This window comes from Phyllobates terribilis, unplaced genomic scaffold (assembly GCF_046119375.1).
Source record: "Phyllobates terribilis strain yellow unplaced genomic scaffold, ASM4611937v1 Scaffold_2__4_contigs__length_985480577, whole genome shotgun sequence".
NCBI classification, from domain to species: domain Eukaryota; kingdom Metazoa; phylum Chordata; class Amphibia; order Anura; family Dendrobatidae; genus Phyllobates; species Phyllobates terribilis.
In genome coordinates, this window is record NW_027362762.1 from 468,213,830 (window position 1) to 468,237,501 (window position 23,672).

Consider the following 23,672-nt stretch of genomic DNA (forward strand, 5'->3'; position numbering starts at 1 on the left):
AGAAATAGCAATTAAAGTTGGCACTTTGGTGGATATGACCATAGTGCAATGGGAGTAGCAATGATTATCTAGATTGTCATTTCATGCATGTACATAAACATAATCCTCTCAAGAGTATAGTTTCAACTCAGTAATACAAAATGCAATAAAAAGATGAATTAACTCTGGATTTACATTTTTTTTTTCATATTTATGATCTTGTAACCACACCATCATAGGTAACAAGAGACATTTTCATGTGTCATGTTATTTGTGTTAACATATCATAATCCAAATTGAAACTTCAAAACCATTATTGGAAATAGAAATGGTAATATCTTATTTTTATTATTCAACGGAATGAAAGTTAATGAACAAAAGAATATGGTAATCTAAATCAAATCAATATTTGGGGTCACCACCCTTTGCAAAATATACATCATTTTTTCTCAATACGCTTGCACAGTCTTTGAAGGAACTTGGCAGGAAAGTTGTTCCAAACATCTTGGAAAACTAACTACAAATCTTCTATGCATGTAGGCTGGCACAAATTATTCTGTCTCTGCATATTATTCTAAACAGACTTCATGATGATGAGATCAGGGTTTTGTGGGAGGCATATCATCACTTCCAGGACTCTTTGTTCTTTTTTATATTGAAAATAGTTCTCAATGACATTGGCTCAATGTTTAGGGTCATTATCCTGCAGTGGAACAAATTTGGAGTCATTAGACGTCTCCCTAATGGTATTATAGAATAGATAAATATCTAGCTATATGCTTTATCATTGAGGACACCATTAATCTTGACCAAAAACACTTGCTGAAATGTTGCCCCAAACTTGCAAGGAACCTCCACCAGCTTCAATGTTAACTGCAGACACTCATTGTACCGCTTCCCATCATTTTGGCAACAAACTGTCTTTTGTTACAGACAAATAATTACAATTTTGATTCATCATTCTTCACCCTAGTTCCTATGTTTTCATGCAGAGTTGAGTTACTTTGCCTGGTTTCCATGTTGAAGGTATTGTTTTTAGCCATAAATCTTCCATGAAGACCATTTCTGTCTGGACTGGGGTGTAGCTATGTCCAGTGGTTGTTGCCAGTTTTGAACTGATGACACAGCTGAACATCTTCTGATTTCGAAGGGAAATAAGCATATTTCTTTCATCCGCTACACTAAGTTTCCTTTGCTAGCAACTGCATCTATGGTCCTCAAAGTTGTCCATTTCTTGGTGTACTCAATGCTGAGAAACACAGGGAGATACTTATCCATCATGCAGTATCTTCAGGGAGGAATCTGATTGGCTCCAAATTTATTCTGCAGCAGGACAACCTCCAACATACACCCAATGTCATAAAGGACTATTTTCAACGTAAAAAAAGAACAAGGAGTCCTGGAAGTGATGACATGGTCCCACAGAGTCCTAATCTCAACATCTTCGACTCTGTCTGGAATTACATGAAGAGATAGAAGGATTTGCACAAGTCTACAGCCACAGAAAATCTAGTACAAGTTGTTTGCAACAACCTCCTTGCCACGTTCCTTCAAAAACTGTGTGCAAGTGTATAGGAAGAATTGATGCTTTAAAGGGGACCTGAGACGGGAAAAAACGCTATTAACCTGCAGATATGGAGTTAATCTGCAGGTTAATAGCATTCTGAACTTTCCCGGCGCCTGCACTTAGAGCCTAAGGCTGATCCTGCTATCAGCCAGTTCCGGGGGCCAGGTTACAGCCGCAGCTCTCTATACACAGAGCGGTGACTGAAATTGTGTCGGTGCCGCCCATATGACTGAATGCCGAATGCTGATGGGAGGAATAAAGGTAATTTCCTTCCGGCATGTGGGGTCTAAGTGCTGGCGCCGGGCAGGTTCAGAGAGCTATTAACCTGCAGATTAACCACATACCTGCCGGTTAATAGGGTTTTACTCATGTGACAGGTTCCCTTTAATGCTGTGTTGAAGGCAAAGGGTGGTTAAACCAGATATTAATGTTCACTTTGCATTTTGTTAACTGATAAAAATAAACTATTAACATTTATATTTTTGAAAACATTCTTACTTTGCAGCATTTATTTCACATCTACCTAAATCCTTTTCACAGTACTTTATATATATATATATATATATATATATATATATATATATATATATATATATATATATATATATATATATATATATATATATATATATAAAATCTTGTATATGTTAATTTTTACTGGACCTTAAACAATAAGGACATTTTTTGTGTGGTGACCTGTAGTGTTTATTAGTAACATTTTGGGGTAAATACAATGTTTTGATCACCTTTTATTGCATTTTTTTGGGGAATTAAGGTGATCAAAAGCCAGCAATTTTGGCTTTTCAATATTTTCTTTATTACATCGTTTACCTATTTTTATATTTTTATAAATTGTACTTTTATGGATGTGTAAATACCAAATATGTTTATTTAAATATTTTTCTTTTCAATTTCTTAATTTATGGATTATAAAAGAAGGGTGATTGGAACTTTTCAGTTTTTTTTTAAGATTTTTTTTATATTTGTTTTTATTGGGTTTCACTTATATTTTCAGTTTCCCTAGGGGACATGAACTCTTGAGTAAGCTTTGTATATCTGCAACTGATGTGTGATGTAGAGGCTTGCTTAGTGCAGAACTATGGTTTTATAGTTTAGTGTGCCCTTAAACATGGTAACCATATACATGAGGTGTTTATCCTTTAGTTATTCATATTATATACAGGATGCCACAAACAGGTGTGTTCTTCCAGAACATTTGACTCAGCATACTTGAGATATACGGCATGAGATTATCAGCTTTTTGTAAAAAAAACAAAAAAACAATGCTATATATGTCCATTGGTGGCCACCCAATGGCTGTGAAGTGGCTTATAGCCTGTCAAAGAATTTTTCTAGTTATTGTCAGTTCATAGTAAAATTTTAAAAAAAAGTGCGGCTGGACACATCTGTAGATTCTCTTATCCCTTGTGCCAAGTGTATCATTATCACTCATGCAAGCATGTTACCCAAAAATATAAATTTGACTATAATGCTATGTCTAGATTACATATACAGTCCTATAGCACTAATTTCTCTCGTATACTCCATACAAATAAAAAATATAATAAATATCGGTCAAACATCTTATATAGCTATTCCACTGTGACTTTTCACATTTCACGCACTCATAGGTTCTTTACATTGCTATCTTACCTTAGATGGATTGATGGCTGTAATGATCCACACACAGTGTGCATTGCTGTCATACTGGACTGGATAGTTAGGGGATGTGATAATCCCAGAAGGTCCCCGAAGATGAGCGTCACACATTCTTGCTGTAGGGTAAAATGTGAAAATCTATTAGGTCATCTGAACCGTAAACTATAGAATTTTATGTTGGATGATGTTGGGTTGACATTTATTTATAGCTTTTTATATGGGATTTTGTTTGCATTGATACAATATTATCCTATATCTAAGTTCTACCCTTAATAAGAGCAATAACATATAGCTAGTCCAATAGTGATAGAATATACTAACAATGTACATGTACAAAACATGCCAATACACATAACTTTATGGTAGTTTCTCTTTTTCTATATCTATTAGGGTTGTATTTGACTCGGTTAGGACATACCGTGTTGCAACAGCTCAGCTATTATCAGAAGCACATGGTATGAATAGCTGAACTGAAGCCAAAGATGGCCCTTCAAGAAACAGAGATCATTTTTTCAATACATATTACTTCTGTCTACCAAATTACACTCTCATCTTGACATGAATGAAATGGTTTTCTGACTTGTATATGGTTACGAATAGTGAGTGGCGTAACGTGAAACTTGTGGGTCCCAATGCAAATCTCCAACTATCATAGATTCTTATTAGTATTGGTCTTCTAATCCAAAGGAACCGTTGGGCCCTTCTGGGCTTCAGATCCTGGGTGTGACTGTAATCCCCCCTTCTATAGTTACGCCACCGTGTATAGTATATGCATAAGAAGGTATTACTCCGAATGACTAGAGATGGTACATTGGATTTACCAGGTTACAGAATTGCAGTGAATCAGTATTCCACAGTTTGGAGAATGTTTAAAGATGACTGTAAATGACTATGTACATAGCAATACATGCTAAGCACAGATGGTCAATGCCTTAGGCTGAATCAGTTGCTACTGTGCTATAACTAAGTCAATGGATTTAAGGTCATCTTCGATAAGAATGCTGCACTTGACACAGGGAATTGGATGAGTCCCAGCATTGGGTGTTATATTGTCTCATGAAACAGTCAAACGTCACTGTGCCTGACAACCCAAGGGTGCAATTACATATATAAGGAGCCAGAAGATTAAATGCACAATAAGCCTTGTCCCTAGCCAAGTAGCAACATCTGGCATAAGAAAGGTTAAGCCAGGCTTTTCTGTTCAGCTAGTTTCATGGAGAAGGATGGGAGGGGGAAGATTTCGTGGAAGCAGCTGATCTGGGCAGACTCTGGCTCCCTCATTCCAATGAAGACTGCTGGGTTTGTCTCCACCTCCCCTGTGCATGGAGTGTGTTTGGGGTGGGTGTGTGGCTCTGAATATCAAGTGTTGCTAGGACAGTGCTGCAGTGAAATGCGAAGGCTGGCTGAAAAATCTCACTGACAAGAAGGAATGCTAATTAACGAGTCCCCACGCCACCATCCTGCAGGACAGTTCTTGGCTTGCTTGTCAACCTTTTCCGAATGGACGCAAAGGGTTAATATGTTTCTAGGTGACCTTGTGACAGCTCGTATTGGGCAGAGGAGTAAGAGAGGACCCATTCATTACTGTACAAAAGGCAGCGACAATTATTTTCCATTCCATTTACAAAAGCTCAGCAATTCATCATGCCCCAGTCAGACGCGTCCTGCTCTAATGTTTAATGAAATGTTAATGCTCCCTCATCACGACTCCCTACCAAACGCCTGGCAGATTGACAGACGCATTGCTACACTTCTGTGACACATACATCAGGTTCCACAAGGGTATTTCTCAGCTTCACAACATGGAGCAGAGGGTGCTGGTGCAATACGTCAAAAATTAATTATCTTCCAAAGTCAATACAAGTCCGCTTTATCCACAGCATCTAGTATTGTCACACTGCTAATATACCGTAATGTGTTTGTAATACTAAACACTCTCGGAAGAACTTTGCTTAAAGAATAGAAAAGGTGAATCTGCAATAATGGAATAGCCATTTGCATACATAGCTATTTTCTATTGATGTTAAAGGGAACCTGACAGCTGATACACGCTGCCAGATCCATGGGCAGAAAGTATCAGACACTGGCTGTACAATTTCAACCATATATGTTTAACTCTGAAATGCAGCCGTGGACTGAGTCGCACAGGAGTCTAGTCAAACAAGAGGGTCCCCAGTGCCTTCTTTACCCCTGCTACTCAACAGGAGGGTCCCTGGCACCTCTCCACCCCCGCTACCCAACAGGAGGGTCCCCAGTGCCTTCTCTCCACCCGCTACCCAAGAGGAGGGTCACTGGTGCCTTCTCCCCCCCCGCTACCCAACAGAAGGCTCCCTGGTGCCTTCTCTGCTCCCGCTACCCAACAGGAGGGTCCCCAGCGCCTTCTCCCCATCCGCTATCCTACAAGAGGGTCCTCGGCTTCTTCTCCCCACCTGCTGCCCTGGAGTGACAGGTCCCTGCCTGCATGTTTAGGGAGAGACCTGTCACTCCGGGGCAGTAGGAGGGGAGAAGCCACCTGGATTCACCTGTCCGTCTAGTTTCCTGTGCTTTTCAGTCCATGGCAGCTTTTAAACAAGTGTTTTACTCTCAAATGCCGCAGCGTTTCAGAATTAAGCATATGTGGCTGAAATCACACAACAAGCGTCTCATATACAGTATACTGCTTGTGGATCAGTCAGCATGTATCAGCTGTCAGGTTCCCTTTAAGCTGACCATACACATCAGACGATATACTAGAGCTGACCATACATGGCCAAACTTGGGATTTTAGGTTGGACTGGATGACCACTTATTGTGTATAGTGGTGTCCCAACTCTTCCCTGATGACTGATATTGGTGGGATAGTTGGGAAAAGCCAATACCCATGAGGTGATCAACTGGTCCCACCAAAATGATCAAGTTCAGTTATCATTCATCTAATTGCTATAGCCAGCTGTCATAAAGTGGCTTCCTTGCAGCAGGGCACATTCCTATAAAATACAAGTCAAAGTAAATATTAAAATGATGATTATGGAAGCCAAGATTTTTACAATGGACCAGAAGACACTGGCTGTCACTAAACAACGTGTATCACAGGTTGATGAGAAGGGTCTAATTTCCCTGGTACTCTTAATATATTAAGGAACTATTCTGTAATCAGCAATGGAATCTAAGATTTACCATGTACTTATCAGCTATTATATATAAATATACATTGTACTCAACACTTATTTATATACAGTACATATGTGTGCGTGTGTATATATCTATATATATATATATATATATATATATATATATATACATATATTTATTTATTTACTTATTTGCCAATAATAACATTTTATGACATACATTATAAACTACAATGACATGTGTCACAGTTATTGATAAGAGTAGTTATAGTGCAGCGATTGAGATCATCTTACCATTTCTGAACTGGTATATTGTGATGCTTTTATGATTAGATATTCAGTTTATAATGGAGTCACAAGGTTTAGGGGTTAAACGAAAAAATGATGATATAATCAGATGCCAAGTGTCAGGGTAAGTCCTAAGGTTTAGAGGAGTGCTTGTTGCCCATCTTTGCTCAAGGGACCCCCAACAGCTACTTTATGGCACTGCAGCACTGGTGGGTGTCAGAATCATCTTGTCATGTACAGTATGCTCTATTGCTCACAGCTGGTGATTCAAGAACTTCATACAGTGTACATTACTTGCTTACATAGCAGCAAAAAAAGATGACCATCTTAAAAGGCTGTAAGCGTCTGATCAAGCATTAACATTTTAAGTGCTGGACATTTTTCAATGTTTATGCATAGCATAAGGGTAAGAAATGCTGAAGCTGATCTGGCCATAAGAAAGAACCAATTAGAGTAACCTCAAATGACTCAAAAAGCCAGTATTAATCTACTTCTTAGTCTCGTAGGACTTGCACAAATCTAACAGCCCCCTATGTATAAGGATGTTACATTTCCTTGAGATCATTAAAGAAGATGTAGCTTCTGCAGGTCAACAACACATGAAATGGCAAAGCATTTTTTCACAATACTTTAGATGATCTAACAACTTGTTATCAGTCTATGCAATCCCAAATGGATTTATTCCATGTAATAACCCTATCAGTGGTCCGGGAATAAATGATGGCTTATTAGTGAAGACATAGGAACAGATGATGGACATAGAACCAACACGATTTCAAATGATGGTCAATCGTGGTTTACAAATTCTAATATGGAGTAGACATGGAAGCAAAATCAGACTTCAGTGTAGTGGGAGCTACGGTAAGTAAGACCACTAATCAAAAATTCATGAAAAATGTAATCGTTAAAAACAATAATGTCACAATAACACATAGATGTAGATATACAACTGTAATAACATACATTTTAGGGCTGCTGGTCTGATGTTACCTCTGCAAATAGGACGGTGATCACTCCAGGCGGCAAACATGTCGCTCACTTTCATGCAAGTGATGCTTTTGGAGCCTTGCAGGTCATAGCCATCGTTGCACAAGAATTGGATACTGGAGCCAAGCCTATCGGAAATAACACATGTGTAAAGGGATTGTAGAAGGAACAGATAATCCCATAAATTGGATGCAAACAATATAACCAGACAAGCAATATGAACTTTGAAGATTTCACAGTGTATGTTATGCCAAGCAACTTGCCATTTTCTATAGACTTTGATGATAGGCATGAGCAGATAGTCAGAAAATAAGGGTCCAACGGATGGGAATTGCTAGAAGCTGAACTTTTTTACTTGCCCATGATCATTGTGAATTGAAGCAATTATAGGGGTTATCTTCCATAAGAAGATGATGCTGTTAAACAGAAGGAAGAACAGAGGCGCTGGCACTCAATAATGCATAAAAGCTACGTTTTGAAGAGAAATGCCGTTCCAATATTTTTTATTTACATTCTTCAATAAGCAGCAATGAGATTTTCTCTCCCCCTTCTAATTCCCTAACCACATTAGTTCCCACCAATTGCGACAGGGTTGAATTAACCCCTGCATTTGTAAGATATTGATTTCCTGCTCCACCTGATAACATTTCGGGACCCAATCTTCTATGGTGAAGAGATGTTTGATAAATATCGACTCTTCTCTCCCTCTTTCTATAAAAACAGCATAATGTACAATATTGATATCCAGTATTTCCCAGCAGCTCCGTGATTTATTGCATTATCACTGTCATTACAAATCTTCTAGATGATTCCGTAGCTAGGGAACTGAGAATAGGATTGCCGTGTATTGCAAGCCCCATCTGTTGGAAGAATATGTTCATTTTCATCAGAGTATTACATTTTGGGGAAAGGTTAGAGGCTTGGCATGCCAGAGAAGGACACGTAACATGTCACTATTATACATAGTACTGGATGCAAAATGGTGCCTATTTTTACCCATTTAATTTCTAGAAAGGTTCTGTAGGGCTGCTTACGTCTATAAACTGAAGATCTAGTGGAAGTAAATATGATTGAACTAATTCATCTCCAGCTGATTCACCTTAGATAAAAAAAATCTGCATTTATGCTGCTTTATTGGCATGGGATTACAGGAGAATGTAATGATTTATGAATAAATGGGAATATGGGAAACAGATTACATAATAAAAATACCACGTAGTTCTTGTAGACTAAATTACTCCGGAAATCAATTTATTGTCATCTACAATATCTGGAATTATCATCCTGAAACAATATTGTACTTGCTCTTTGATGTTTAATGCATGGTAGAAAAAAAAAGCCTCTAAATTCATCATTATTTAAAAGAACAAAGGACATAAGAACATGCATAAAGAACAATGCATTGCCATTTCTACAGTGTTACATTTAGGGCTAAAAGGTACAAATTGTTTTATTGATAGAGACGAGCAGTTCTCTATTTATTGATGTTTATAAAAATGGAGGAAAGATGGGAATGAATTATGACTTTTATATCTACTCCATCTCTTTCCACAGTTTATGATCTACATAGACTTGAAGGATCTTGTCACCATGCGCTGTATCTTCAGCTGCAAACCTCTGGAGTTTCACAGCTTGTGTGATATCTACAGTTGACACATTAGGTTGTCTTAACACATGCGTCTTTGCACATTTGATAACTGACATCATAAACTTATGCAAGGGAAAAGCTTGAGAAACAACAGAGTCCACCGACTCCTTCCTCAGGACAACCATACATAACATTATGTATGGTTGTCCTGAAGAAGGAGTCGGTGGACTCTGAAACGCGTAGACAATAAACCTACATTTTTATCCATACTAATGGTTTATCGTGACTCCAGAGAGCGCAGAAACAACTTCCTTTCCCAGCATCTATCTCTGTAGAGTGTCATGGGCATCTTCATTTTGGTGATGGTCAGTGGCTTCATAACCCCCCTACATTATAATGTTATGACATACAATTTCTGATTGTCAAAGTTAAATGTTCACTTTAAAAAAGACCAGCCACCTCTCCTGTAATGAATTTCCCATACAATAACAATTTTAGGCTAGCATTTCTTATAATTCTGTATGTATCACACCTCAGTTATCCCTCAAAGAAAATTATGAATTAATTGACAACAGGGTGCTAGCAGTTGAGGATGTGTTCCTATACACATTGACACTGTCCAATCAGAGCTGTCAATGTTAGACTGTGTAGAGACACGCCTACTGTTTTTTAAAACAGACATTTTAAGGGAATTGACAGGTATCTGTCAAAAGTGGTCATTTATTGCTCAACTTTATTCCCATTGCTCCCCTGAGTATTCCGAGTTTTTTTTTATCTGCTTATATTCCAGAGATAGTGGTCTTTAATTATAGTGCTTTTTATGGTTTTTAACAAGGGAACATTGCTCATAGGCTAGTAATGCAGAGGAGCTTGAAGACACTCCCCAGAGAATCCTCTGAGCACTGCCTCCTTGGAAAAGCCTATAAAAATTAACACAAAAATAAAAAAGACCATATCTCTGGAACCATATGGTGGATTTAAAAAGAAAGAGCAAAACATAAATAATTTTGGGAGCAAAGCGACTAAAATAAGAGCAAACATTAGCCACATTTGACTTGGCCAATCACAGGTCCTCTTTAAGTATATTTCCGACCAAAAAAACCCCAAAATGAAATATTCACAATAATATTACGGAAAAATCTTGAGCTGCGGAAAGGAGACGATGAGTTAATAAGCAGGAAAACAGACCTCTCACCTGAAATCAGAACCTATTCTTTTTCCATGTTCTGGGGTTCCTGGGTCGGGACACAAGTGGTGTCCTTGGTAAACACCCACCTGAGTTACTAAAATGCAAAAGAGAGAGCATACACAGAGAGGAATCACTCCACACACGGCTGACGGTAACAGCAACACTTGGATAATGTAATAATCACGGAAGTACAGTAACTGGCATTTAGTGTCTGACATGTTTCACTTACAAATAAGGTAATTGAATGAACATGATTTGCTCTCCAAACCAAAAACCTTCCCTCCCGCTTCCCTCTTGATGCAAGCATACATTATAATTTGGAAAATGCATTCTTATCGCTTAGCAATATTAGATTTCCTAAATAGCATTTAGCCTTTAATACTATTATGACTTTTTATCTATTTTAAGAGTAAAATCACCCGTTCAGCTCAGGAGGAACCAGTAAACTGGAACAGAAGAAGACAGCTGGATGGGTGTATACATTTGTTACAAAGGCATAGAGCATCTAGACCTTATTGTAGCCGGTCTGGATGTTTTTTTTCCAGTATCCTTGAGTAATATTTGATTTAAGGAATCACTTGGAGACTTGAAAACAGATTGTGATGTAATTCCTTAAAGATAATGATTTTACTTAGACATCTCTTTATTTTCAGCGATCAGTAACTTCAACCAGTATCGGAAACAAGAAACCTATTGGTAGCACTCATTCAGGCACACTCACACTCACACTAATATCACCAGCGCAGTGGAAGGATATAGCATGTGGATATGTATTCTGTATGTTTCCATTATTTGGAAACATTACCTGGAATATTTCCTAACAGCCGCATGGATAAGTGGTATGATCCAAATTGGAAATGAATTCTAAGCAACAAAACACAAACTAGGGTATATTATTACACTCAGCTTCTTCAATCTTTCATACTATATCTCTACATTTATATGTCCCACAAGCCAGGTCTGAAAGAAATATGCTGCAGTCCAGCCAATATTTGGTCACGGAGTATTGCCTGGAAAACCCAAAGGAAATATCCAAGTGTCCTCAAAGCTATTTGTAAGAACATTGGCTTGAATGTTATTCCATGCATAATATACCACAGATGCCGTGCACCAGCTTACTTTACTACCATTGCGTCCCCAAATCTCTTCAATAGGTCAAGTCGGTAATAAATTTAGACATCCTTTATTTAATGGCGGCATCCAAAAAGTATGAAAAAAAATCAAAAAAGAAAGTCTCGTCACAATTTCTGCCCCCTCGTGAATGTTAATGAACAAATATATGGGTTTACTGTATGCTTAAAAGAAAAGTGCACTCTTCCAGGTTTTTTTTTCTAAAAGAGACTGCAATATGTTCCCTGAATTTGATTTTATTTTTTACATGTCACATTATCATAGTTAAAGTGAATGTAAAAGAACAGTGAACACTTAGAAAGAAAGAACAAGTAAGAATGAGCACACTGTGAATGGATTTGATCTAGCTGTGTGAAGCAAGGACACTTACAGAACGATATGTCAGGTGAAGATTTCAAGAAATGGAAGTGATAAAGCCGAGGGACATTAGGTGACGAATGAGTGAAAATGGTTACATGTGGCATGTCAGCAACGGGGACGGATTAGTATACAGAAGACTTGTACAGATGGGTCCTTCCGTTCCTTTCTTGATATATCCCTAAATGTTTTATGCAAGACTGACAGATTTGAAAATAAAAATTAAACATTATTTTACAATTCTCTGTCGGGCGATCTTTTCATTATATGTATCTGTATGTTGCCAACTAGTGGTTGTGATGTGAGCTGCAGCCTGTCGAAGATTCTGCTATTGTTACAATAAAAATTACTGAATTTACATTGTAGGAAATTTTTAATGCGATTTCCAGAAAGGTAAGGGTGGACACATCTGTATACCCAGCTGGCAATGATATGAATTAGGCCATGGAGACAAGGACTGTAATCTTAAGATGAACACTATACAAAACCTACTCAATAGACGTAATAAAAGAGTTTCAATAATGCAACAATTACATGCAGTTGGGAAGCAATGTAAAATTACCACTTCTTAAACAAAAGGAGATGTGAGAACAGGACTAGCTGGTTATATAAAGATATGTAGACTTGCTAAATGACTCCACATTGTGCCCCCCGATCTCCTACAATATGCTAAGCCGATGGCCAATTCTACATTGACCTCAGAATCAAAAGATGTGATGTATCTATGCTCTTTAGATTAATCCTACAAGAAAAGTGTTTAGGACAGAAAGGCTCTAGAAGTCATGATGCCCTTGGTAGGAACATCTGAAAGACAAGTTATTGTGACATAAACCAGGACATCATGTAGCAATAGTTCAGAAGTGAATAGATTGATATCAGGTAGACTGTTGGAGCACCAATATAAAAGGTGGAAATAAAAAAAGATACATGACAAGAAACCATTGGGGATAAAATACATCATGGTGAAATCAAGGATAAAATATTGTGAATGAAGGTTTGAGAAACGAGTAGAGATGTTCATGCTCAGACTTCCTAAGGAAACACCTAGCCCCAATGAGAAACGTTAGGAGATGGAAGGACTGTGAAGGAAAGCCATAGAAAAAGAAAATTAAATGTAAAGTGAGTTACTGCTTCCAAGTATTTTTAACCCTTGCTTGTATTGGTGATGAGGTGAGGAAATGACTAGTTAATGTAATTCAGAGGTCAGTTCTCCTGACATTATCAGCTGTCATTTAGAAAGGAAATAACTTATCAGTAAATCTCTTTTAGAGAGAATAGAAGCACAAAAATAGGAGGGGGGTAGAGGACAAAATTGCTCAAAAAATACAGCAGGTCAGTGCTGTATTCAATGACAAAGCTACTGGAAAATCCGAGTGGATTGAGAAATTGAATGACATAATTCACCTTAACAAGAGAACTGAGTCCATTACTAGAAACAGACCAAACAGCTCTCCAGAACAAATGTATTGTTATGCCATGACCCTGGTGGCCCCTAATACTGCAATATAAGTCCATAAGTGTCCTTCTGAACTTCCAACAGGAAAGTTTACAATTTGAGGCAAAAATGTAAGAGCTAAACTACCACAGGTCAAAATCTGGATCCAAGAAATATCTGGAGAATGGCATATACCAACTCTTAAAAGATTTTTCTCTTGGTAAAAAATATAGAAGCTGTTATATATACATGTCATATATAAAGACATCTACATACCTAAATAATATGAATCACCAGTCTGGGGCTGCCATTTTCATTTAATAAAAGTTTGGGGAGCCCCAGACTGGTGATTTTTTTAATTATAAGTTATTGTCAAATGTTCTCATTAGTAATCCTATTGACCACCAAAATTTGGGTCCAAACTTCCAGGTTGTGGGATCCTGACATGCAGAGTGGTATTCTCCAACACTTTGCGGCCACCCTCATTGTGAGGATCTCACAAGATTTTTTTGTTTTCACTAGCTCAGTGATGCCATGAATGTTACGTGCTGTTATTAAAACCATTTTCCGTTACCACTTAGTAAAAGATGTAGAAACACTGGGCTAGTGGAAACAGCGAGATCTTGTGATAATGTGATAGATCTCACTCTTTTACTGCGAGATAGATGGTGGAGGGTTGTGGGATCCCATTCAGCATGTCGGGATCTAACAATCTGGATGTTCAGGCTTCACTTTTGCTAGAAAGTTGGGCCCCTTAGGGAAGACATTTGGTTTACATATGAGTAATATTGACAATAACTTATTTTTTATAAAAAAAAATACCAATCTGAGACTGCCCACTCTTTTATTAAAGAAGTGGTCCACTACTTTCACATTGATGCCCCATCCTTAGGATAGGGCATCAATGTCTGATTATCAGCTGTTATCGGTGCCGGCGGCGGCTGCCGGCCAGAAGTGCATGCTTGCGGAGCTTGCCCGTCTAGCTGTTGTGGCCGCCGCGGGGTTCTACACGTCTGCCTCCTATTCAATCCAATGGGAGGCGAGTTTGTAGTACCCCACGATGACCGCTACAGCTAGACAACCAAGCTCCGCATGTAAGCACTTTCGGCCGGTGGCTGCCGGTGGCTGCCGGCGCAGGCACCGATAATAGCTGATTAGCGGGGGTGTCGGGTGCGGAAGCCCAGCTGATCAGACATTGATGCCCTATCCTATAGATGGCGCATCAATGAAAAAGTAGTGGACAACTTTTTAAAAGAAAGGGGGCATCCCCAGATTAAATGCATTCTGACCCTTCTATGGCTCAGTTTATACTACCATTATTATGACTTCCATTCTTAATTGAATCATGACAGCTCTAACAGTTCCATATCAAGCTGACTTCTTCTAACACATCTAATTGACTGATAATAGACCGATAATGGTGTCCATTAAGTTTCCATCTTGTTTCTGGCATTAAAGTACGGGAACCTCTGACAGAACCCAACCCAACCATGAACAGAGACATGTATTTGTTCATAAACTATTTTGACTATGTTAATTTTTTGTTAAAGGGAATCTGTCATCAGGTTTTAGCTACCTAGTCTGAGAGCAGCATAATGTAGAGACAGAGACCCTGTGTCCAGCTATTTGTCACTTACTCAGCTGCTTGCAGAAGTTTTGATAATATCACTGTTATCAGCAGGAGATTATCATTAGAGGACTAGGAAACCTATACATATTCATGAGCTCTGTAAAACCCCACTCCCTCCACTTATTGGCAGATTTCTGTGTACACTGTACATGGGCAGGAAATTGCCAATCGGTGGTGTGGATGGTGTTATACAGAGGTCAGTATTCAGAGAACTGCTAGATCTGCAACAGACAAAACTGTGATTTTATCAAAATAACATCAAGCAGCTTAGTAAGTGTCAAATAGCTGGAATCAGGGTCTCTGCCCCTATATTATGCTGCTCACAAATGGAGAAGAAAAAAATATCATTGACAGATTACTCTTAATATGAATTGTTTGTGATATATTCAAGGCAAAAAAACACTTAGGGACACTCAATAAGTTCCATGGAACTGGAAAGACTCGAAAAACATGCATTGGCTCTAGAAGCAGGTAGAGTGGATTCTCCTTCCCATAATGTAGCAAAATTTGACCTGTCATGTTGACAAACTGTATGTCAGTCCACAAACCATGAACAGGTGTTTGTCTGGGATAAAAAAAATGGCTACATTACAACTCAAACCCCCTTAGCTGCAGAACCAGCGCTCCATGGTACCTGCCCATCGTTGTTTACTGGTGCTTCATTGTCTGTTTACTCTTCACCTATTTACTGGTGAAGAGTACTGCTTTACAGAAGACTGCCCAGGCTAGTGATTGGCTGCAGCGGTGATGCACATGAATAGTACATAATAACTTTAGGACCAGTAAATAAAGACAGATGAGGACCACCAGAGTAGTGGTGAATGGAGCGGGGGGTGGTTGAGAAGGCAAGTTTTGATAGTTACTTTATCTGCTTCCCTGTCCTTTTTTGCATTTTGGACAACTCCTTTCACTCTTCCCTTACATCAAATGTAAATGTTTATTGGATATCGGAAGCCTAATGTGTAGGTGGTATATGTATATATATACACATATATACATATATATATATATATATATATATATATATATATATATATAAATGTAATGTATATAAATGTACTCTGTCATCAACAAATCATTTGATGGAAAGGAATAGAGAAATGACATGACACATGTCGACGTATCTTGCCAAAAAAACAAAACTGACATCAGGAGGAAGCAGTATGTGATATCAGCTGCGTAAATCAATTATACAAATTAAGGTAATTTTTAATAGAATTATTATTGCATTATTTTTTATGTATTTTTTAGTTCTTTTCAGGACTAATTTTATTCCTTCTTTAGCCTTTAGTTTAGGAAGTGTACAAAAGAGAAGAAATCCTAAGGCCCTTTATATATTTACTAGAAAAATGTTTCCAATCAGGACTCGTGTTACATATAACCAGCATTTTACTCTATTTTAAAGAAGCCTACAAAATGACTTTATTGGAAATTTTAATTTTAGAACCATGGAAACATTGATAGTGAAAAGTCACAATAATATTCACCCTAAAAGAGGGAGCTTGCCAATAAATGAGCTCTCCAATTAGGTTTGAAAAGCAACGTAAGCTTGGAGACCAAACAGATCTGAGCCTTGGCTTGTGACACAGGGCCACCAAGCAGATAATACATAGCACCAATTAATAAATATATTGCTATGGTTTAACTTCCTAAAGCTGCGGCGTCTGAGAGAAAAGAGGGCCAAGCTTTAGTCTCCGAAAAACTGGAGGGAGAGGGAAAAGAGTAGCTGGAAACATCCGTCAGGTGCTACCGTGTTGCCACGGCAACCAGTCCAGGATACAGTGGTGCATATTCACTGGGGGGGGTGAGCCTCTTTGGCACCTCTCTCCCATCCATCACTCAAAGGGTTAACCCTTAACTAGCCGACTCCCAGACCATTCATTAGGAACAAGTGCAGCCTGTGAGGATAGAAATGCGCTGGACAATTATTTTTTTCTAGCAGAAGAATTCACACAACAGATGTGACCTCTCTTAGAAGCCTTAAATCTCTCCTTATAGAGCAAGCATTGTCAAACCTGTGGCTTTCATAGATTGCCCAGACTGAGAAGACGCCTATATAAATATGACATTCATGGCAGATATGATCCTGGAAAATATGCATTTTCTACACACACTTATGAAGGCGGACAATGAGGTTTGGAATATTGTCTGAAATTATAATTGCCAACATAGCATAGCTTTCGTGCAGTGTGCATCGCATGCTACCAGCACCACCTCGGAGGCCTAACGGCAAAAGAAAGACCTAACACTGTTCAAAGGCTGGAAACTTCGAATGTGCCTTCACCTAGTGCTGGAGCAAATGGAAAATCTAGGGGATTTGTAGCTGACCTTTCCTAGATAAGACATACGAAAAAAGCACAGTGTCCTTTACACAAGGATATTTCTGGTTTTACTCAACCCAACAATTCGGTGAGCTGCACAGGTCAGAGAATTAGACGCTCGAGAAGAGCAGGTGCAGGGGTATGAGTGAAAAGCCTATGCAAACATGAAAGCGAGGGAGAAGGCATGCATCTGTAGGTGCACTACTAATGCGCCCTCAAGGCACTAAGTCACATGCTGTCCGTAGGGTGCAAAGCCTAAATGTGGATGTAATAAACAATATTTTTCTTTTTAAATATCACTAAAATGAGTTCATATGAGACGCATACGAGAATAGGAATGTGTGAACAAAGCTGAAAACCTAAAAAATGTAACGCAAACTTCCATTATTACTAGAAGACCAAGTCCAAACCCAAGTTTTGCTATTACTGGTGGGATCTGTTAGAAATGTCGACCTCTCATAGTAAGTTATGGGCAGATGACAAAATTTGCACAAATAAAAAAGAAACACTGAGACTTTTACTGTTTCTTTTCAATCTTTCAACTTCAGTGTTACGAGTTTAGCATCTTTTATTATGCTGTATTATGTGGGCTTTTATCTCCTACTGATAAATAGTGATTTAGAATATGCAATGATATTTGTTGTTTTCTTGATATAAGGGAAAACAAGGCAATGTTAAAGCATTCCCTCCCCCACCCACCGTAATGGTTCTATGTGCAGTGAAAGGAGAGCCATCAATCCACTTTTGAATATGCAGGAGGTATGGTCTGATAATGGCAATGCATGAAGGTGTCGGAAATGCCATTAAACACTTACACACTGATGTCTTCTGGTTGCTGTCCTTGTTGGGAAGTAGTTTGACTCCTCTGGATTTCATCTCCATTTGTTTTTTCACTAGAAGGATTTTAATAAAATAACCAATCAGCCAATGCAAAAAATGTGCGGGTCAAAATATATCAGTACTGTAAATATTTGATGTATTAACATAATTTTCGTTCAAAGTATTTCCATTTCTCCAGTAAATGATGCAAATAGCTTCTTCTTCAAAGAAGACAACAAGGTCTCTAGTACTAAGAAACACTACAGCCAGCATAGTACCAACTTACGGGAAGGTGGTGACAGGAAACAACCTGCTCACCACCCATAACCGCAAGAAGAAAATGCCTACTCGGAAAGCAGGATAGAAGAAGCGAAAACGAGTAAGGATGGCATGAAGGGACAATATTTTATTATTCAAATATTAGATATATAAATAGTAATATCATAGGACATGGGAGCATCCCGCTACGGCTTGAAACCCCTCATAGATATACCTTCCAATCCAAGATGGATACAAATCCAATTCATAAAGAATTAAAGGTTAAGGGAAGAAAAAGAAAGGAAGAGGGAAGACATAAGTCCGCAGGAAAAATGGGGACATAGGGAGAATACCAAATGTCAGTGTAGCCAAGGTGAGTGAGCCATAGTCACAAGTAAAGAAATAGTACTATTCAGTAAATCATTAGACAGACTCACCTAGGCAGTTAGTATACTCTCTATGATGTGGGGGGCACAGGGAGGCAGATCGTTCACATCCACGGAGGGCCTCAACGTGCGTTTCGCGTCGGCTTTATCAAGAGGCACATGTTAATAATACACAAGGACCTAGAATAAATAGGACCTTGATAGATCACGTGGGCGATCATGTGATCGCCGCGTCACGACTGCCACGAGGGCCACCCATAGGACGCATGCGCCGGGGTCATAGCAGCCACAGCAGCCGCGCGACGTCCGTCATGGCAGCCGCGCATCCCGGAAGTGTCAATTGACAACATCCGGGGGCGCGTCATCACCATAGAGACAGACGCGCGCGGGTGCCGGACCGCAAGTAACCCAGCGCATGCGCACCACGGGCCATCGCAGCAGTCGGCAGTGTGTCCCATAGAGAAGAGTGGTAAGTATAGTGGATAAGAAAAACACAGGCAGAAACAGAACAATGGTAGGGTAGATGAAATTGAAAAAGGACAAAAGCGAAAGGAAAGAGGAGCAAACAAGGGGAACAGATAACCATGAAAAAGGCAATGGAGATTATAAATGTAGGTACAAGCAAAAAAATAAAAAAAGATATATAAAGAAATAAATACAAAAGACATAAATAAAAATAATAAATAAAAATAATAAAAATAAAAAGAGATAAAAAATAAACAAACAAATAACAGAAAATCAATTTGTTAGAAGACGACTTCTGGAGTTTATTTCTAATTCCGGCATATTCATCATATAGACGCGAAGAAGATCACTGTCCCAAATATTAGTGTGGGAATTACAAGGGGAATATGGTGAAAGCACTAGACAAAAGATAGCAAAAAAATATAAAATTAATTATTAAGACACACACACAATTAAAAGCAATCATGAGAATAAAAAGTGGATGTTTAACCCCTATAGAAAACATCAGGGGGAGGCCCCTGAGGGGCACAAGGAAAGAAGCAAACACAAGGGAGAAATCAGACGCAGGAGGTCACATGTGGACACCCAAACAGGAAAATATAATGAAACATAAGGGTAGAAATACTACCAATAGCATAACCAATAAACAAGGCTAATCGTCTCCATAACCAATATGTAGATATTAGTGTTGAGCGAGCACTAAAATGCTCGGGTGCTCGAAGCTCGGGCCGAGCTCACTGTGATACTCGGGTGCTCGACCCGAGCAACGAGCCCAATGTTAGTCTATGAGAGACCCGAGCATTTTTGCGGCAGCACCCCCGGCAGTCTGTAGAAAGCCTAAAAAGTGCCCAAAACGATAGTGACAGTGCTCAAAAGACATGGGGGCAGCATGGGGATCGCCCCTGGAAGCATTTCTGACCCCCAGGTCACTGCTGTCAACAACATGGTCAGAGGTATTAAGCCACTTTTGCGGGCTCACAATAAAACGTTCAAAAACGAAACTGAAACGGTTTTCCTGTGAAATATGTTAAGGAATTTCCTTTCCAGGGTAAAAACTTGTGTATAAGGTAAAATAAATAACCAAAAACAAAAATTCTCCTCCACACCTTGGGCTATGTTCACAAGTAGCATTTTTCATGTGTTTTTGCACTTTTGTATTGCTTTCAACCGTGACAAATGCGTTCACCGGGAAATGTCATTTTAACATTTTACAACCTTATCTGGCCATGTGCTGTGTGACACATGCATACAGTGCTGAAAAGACAAGGGATCAGCATGGGGAAGACCCCTGGAAGCATCTCTGACCCCCAGGTCACTGTCTAAAAGTGTGCCCATCAGAAGTGATCCTTGCCGCATCAGAAGATGCAGACTTGCAACTATCCCCGTGCAAGTCCTTGTCCCAGGGCAGTGTTCAATTGTACCTCCCCCATTCCTTGCAATGCAAGCGAAAATATGCATCCAACCACCCACCCACCCGCAGGCTGCAATACCATACTGCTAGCTTTCACTTGAAATGGGGCCTTTTAGTTTGGAGGAGGCCGAAGCTGGCCACTACCTCATGGCCGCTTCGGCAGCGAGGTATCCATACTCTGTCCCCAGCCGCCCGGTGGCCAGGTGTCCACGCTCGGTCCCCAGCCGCCAGGTGGCAGCCAGGTGTCCATACTCGGTCCCCAGCCGCCCTGATTTCTCCTGTCACCTTCCCCCACACTTTTCTTAGCCTGGCCTGCTTTAGGGCAGCATTGGACTAGCCCACCAGAGAACCAGACTCCTCCGGTGGGCCCTGGCTTCTCCATCAGGGAAGTTGAGAGTGCCTAGGTGAGGAGCATGATGATGATGATAGAAGTTAGCATCTGCTTTGTTTTCTTGGAATGCAAGCGCATGTATGTAGTAGCGGCTAGGCCTGAGGTGGTCCGCGTTTTGGCGCATATCCTACCTCCTCCGAGGATTGCTGGATGTTTTCCTGCTACTATCCCAGTTCTATGACTCCCGTTAAAACAAAGCTTCAGGTGATAAATGATGGATGAGGTGGTGGCAAAGGAGAAAAAGCAGGAGGAACAGGGACCATTCACATCAATATCAGGCCAGTCAACCAGATATGTCTTGTAGGATATGTTTCTGTAACAAAAGGAGCGGTTCGGCTACACAGTTATAGGGCATACAGTGAGTGCAATGCCTACCAAAAATTTCGAGCCACTCCAATGCCCCTTGGAAATGACATGGAGGTCAGAGGGCGTTAACTAAACCTTTTTTTCGATTTATAGCAACTGGGTCTCACGTGCACTCTTGGCCTAAGCAGTGAATGGAATGCTTTCCAAAAATTATGAGGAACTGCAATGCCCCTTACAAGAGCCATGTGTGGTACCCCAGGGGTCTGGTCACCACAGTAATAGAGATATTACGTCGGAGAGCAAGTGGGAGGTTTCCTGGTCAGGATCCCTTAAACATGCAACATCCTCCTGCCCCAGTCCTGGGAGGGGAGAATTCTGTCCTTAGAAACTGGATCTGGGGCGGGGTTGAGTGAGTCAGAGAACAGTCAGAGTCAGAGTGAGAGCAAGGGAAAGTAACAGCAAGGAGCTATGTAGGAGCTAGGAGCTAAAGACCAGGGGCTGGAAGCTGAGCAGAGCTCGCCCTGGCAGAAGACAATAGGAACCGGACACAGGAGTCCGAAGCTGTGAGGACTTATATATCCAGCAGCAGAAACCAGCCAGCAGGGGATTTCAGGTCCTCTGGCCATAGAAGCCCGGAGGCTCAGTCACAAGCAAGGGACCAGCACCGCCGTCGTGGAGCGGAGGCTAACAGAAGGCCCCAAGTCACCAGCCATACGGGTGAGCACTACACGGTACACTCAGGGACGTGGGCTACTTCTACCCGCTTACAGCAAGGTAGCCAGGAAGAGTGCAGACAGACGGGGAGGCCTACAACTCCACCTGGCCAGGGGAACTCCTGCTTGCTCACAGACTGAGCAGGCCTCTTATGCTAGCCAGTACTCCCGGGAGGGTCTACCTTATAATCATCAGTAAAGACCCTGAACTGCACTGCAAAGACTCTGAGTCGTTCCTGCTGCGCTCGTGCACCATCACCCCCATCATCCACACTCACTGCCCTGAGGCTATACTCCTCCCGAGGGGAGTTATCCCATTCTATGCTGTGCACACAACACCAGCCTCAGCGGTCTGCCTCGCAGCGGTGGTACTCCCTGACCGCAATCCACGGGTGGTGCAGTCGGACAATTAACCTCAAAACCTAAGAAAGACTGCCACTGGCTTGATCAGCCTGAGCCACGGGACCGGGTCACCGCCACGGAGACTACAGACCCCAGAGACCCGGCACCGGGTATCCCACACACGTGTACACACGGCCCAGGGGGCGCGTCACATGCAGTACAGCATATTACAAACATAAGTCCCATTATTGGGGAGTGGGTGTCCCATAGTATTTGCTTATGCTTTCCCAGCAAAAGCTGCCAAAAATTAGGACGGAGCAACTTGCAATGCCCCTTACAAGAGCCATGCAGTACAGCATATTACAAACATAAGTCCCATTATTGGGGAGTGGGTCTCCCATAGTATTTGCTTATGCCTTGCAAGCAAAAGCTGCCAAAAATTAGGACGGAGCAACTTGCAATGCCCCTTACAAGTGCCATGCAGTACAGCATATTACAAACATAAGTCCCATTATTGAGGAGTGGGTCTCCCATAGTATTTGCTTATGCTTTCCCAGCAAAAGCTGCCAAAAATTAGGACAGAGCAACTTGCAATGCCCCTTACAAGAGCCATGCAGTACGGCATATTACAAACATAAGTCCCATTATTGGGGAGTGGGTGTCCCATGGTATTTGCTTATGCTTTCCCAGCAAAAGCTGCCAAAAATTAGGACGGAGCAACTTGCAATGCCCCTTACAAGAGCCATGCAGTACAGCATATTACAAACATAAGTCCCATTATTGGGGAGTGGGTGTCCCATAGTATTTGCTTATGCTTTCCCAGCAAAAGCTGCCAAAAATTAGGATGGAGCAACTTGCAATGCCCCTTACAAGAGCCATGCAGTACAGCATATTACAAACATAAGTCCCATTATTGGGGAGTGGGTGTCCCATAGTATTTGCTTATGCCTTGCAAGCAAAAGCTGCCAAAAATTAGGACGGAGCAACTTCCAATGCCCCTTACAAGAGCCATGCAGTACAGCATATTACAAACATAAGTCCCATTATTGGGGAGTGGGTCTCCCATAGTATTTGCTAATGCCTTGCAAGCAAAAGCTGCCAAAAATTAGGACGGAGCAACTTGCAATGCCCCTTACAAGAACCATGCAGTACAGCATATTACAAACATAAGTCCCATTATTGGGGAGTGGGTATCCCATAGTATTTGCTTATGCTTGTCCCAGCAAAAGCTGCCAAAAATTAGGACAGAGCAACTTGCAATGCCCCTTACAAGAGCCATGCAGTACAGCATATTACAAACATAAGTCCCATTATTGGGGAGTGGGTGTCCCATGGTATTT

General features: G+C 40.4%; 1 protein-coding gene across 2 annotated transcripts in view; it reads right to left on the reverse strand.

Annotated features, from left to right (window-relative positions):
* Positions 1 to 23,672, reverse strand: part of CSMD2 (CUB and Sushi multiple domains 2) — a 1,528,443-nt gene that overhangs the window by 459,164 nt on the left and 1,045,607 nt on the right. Inside the window, exons 7-10 of one of the 2 annotated variants that reach the window (XM_073665735.1) lie at positions 18,057 to 18,134; positions 10,374 to 10,461; positions 7,594 to 7,718; positions 3,200 to 3,321 (exon numbers count right to left, since the gene is read on the reverse strand). In XM_073665735.1, the coding sequence (XP_073521836.1) occupies positions 3,200 to 3,321; positions 7,594 to 7,718; positions 10,374 to 10,461; positions 18,057 to 18,134 (413 nt within the window). The remainder of the gene's footprint in view (positions 1 to 3,199; positions 3,322 to 7,593; positions 7,719 to 10,373; positions 10,462 to 18,056; positions 18,135 to 23,672) is intronic. The other variant, XM_073665736.1, reaches the window with a different exon arrangement.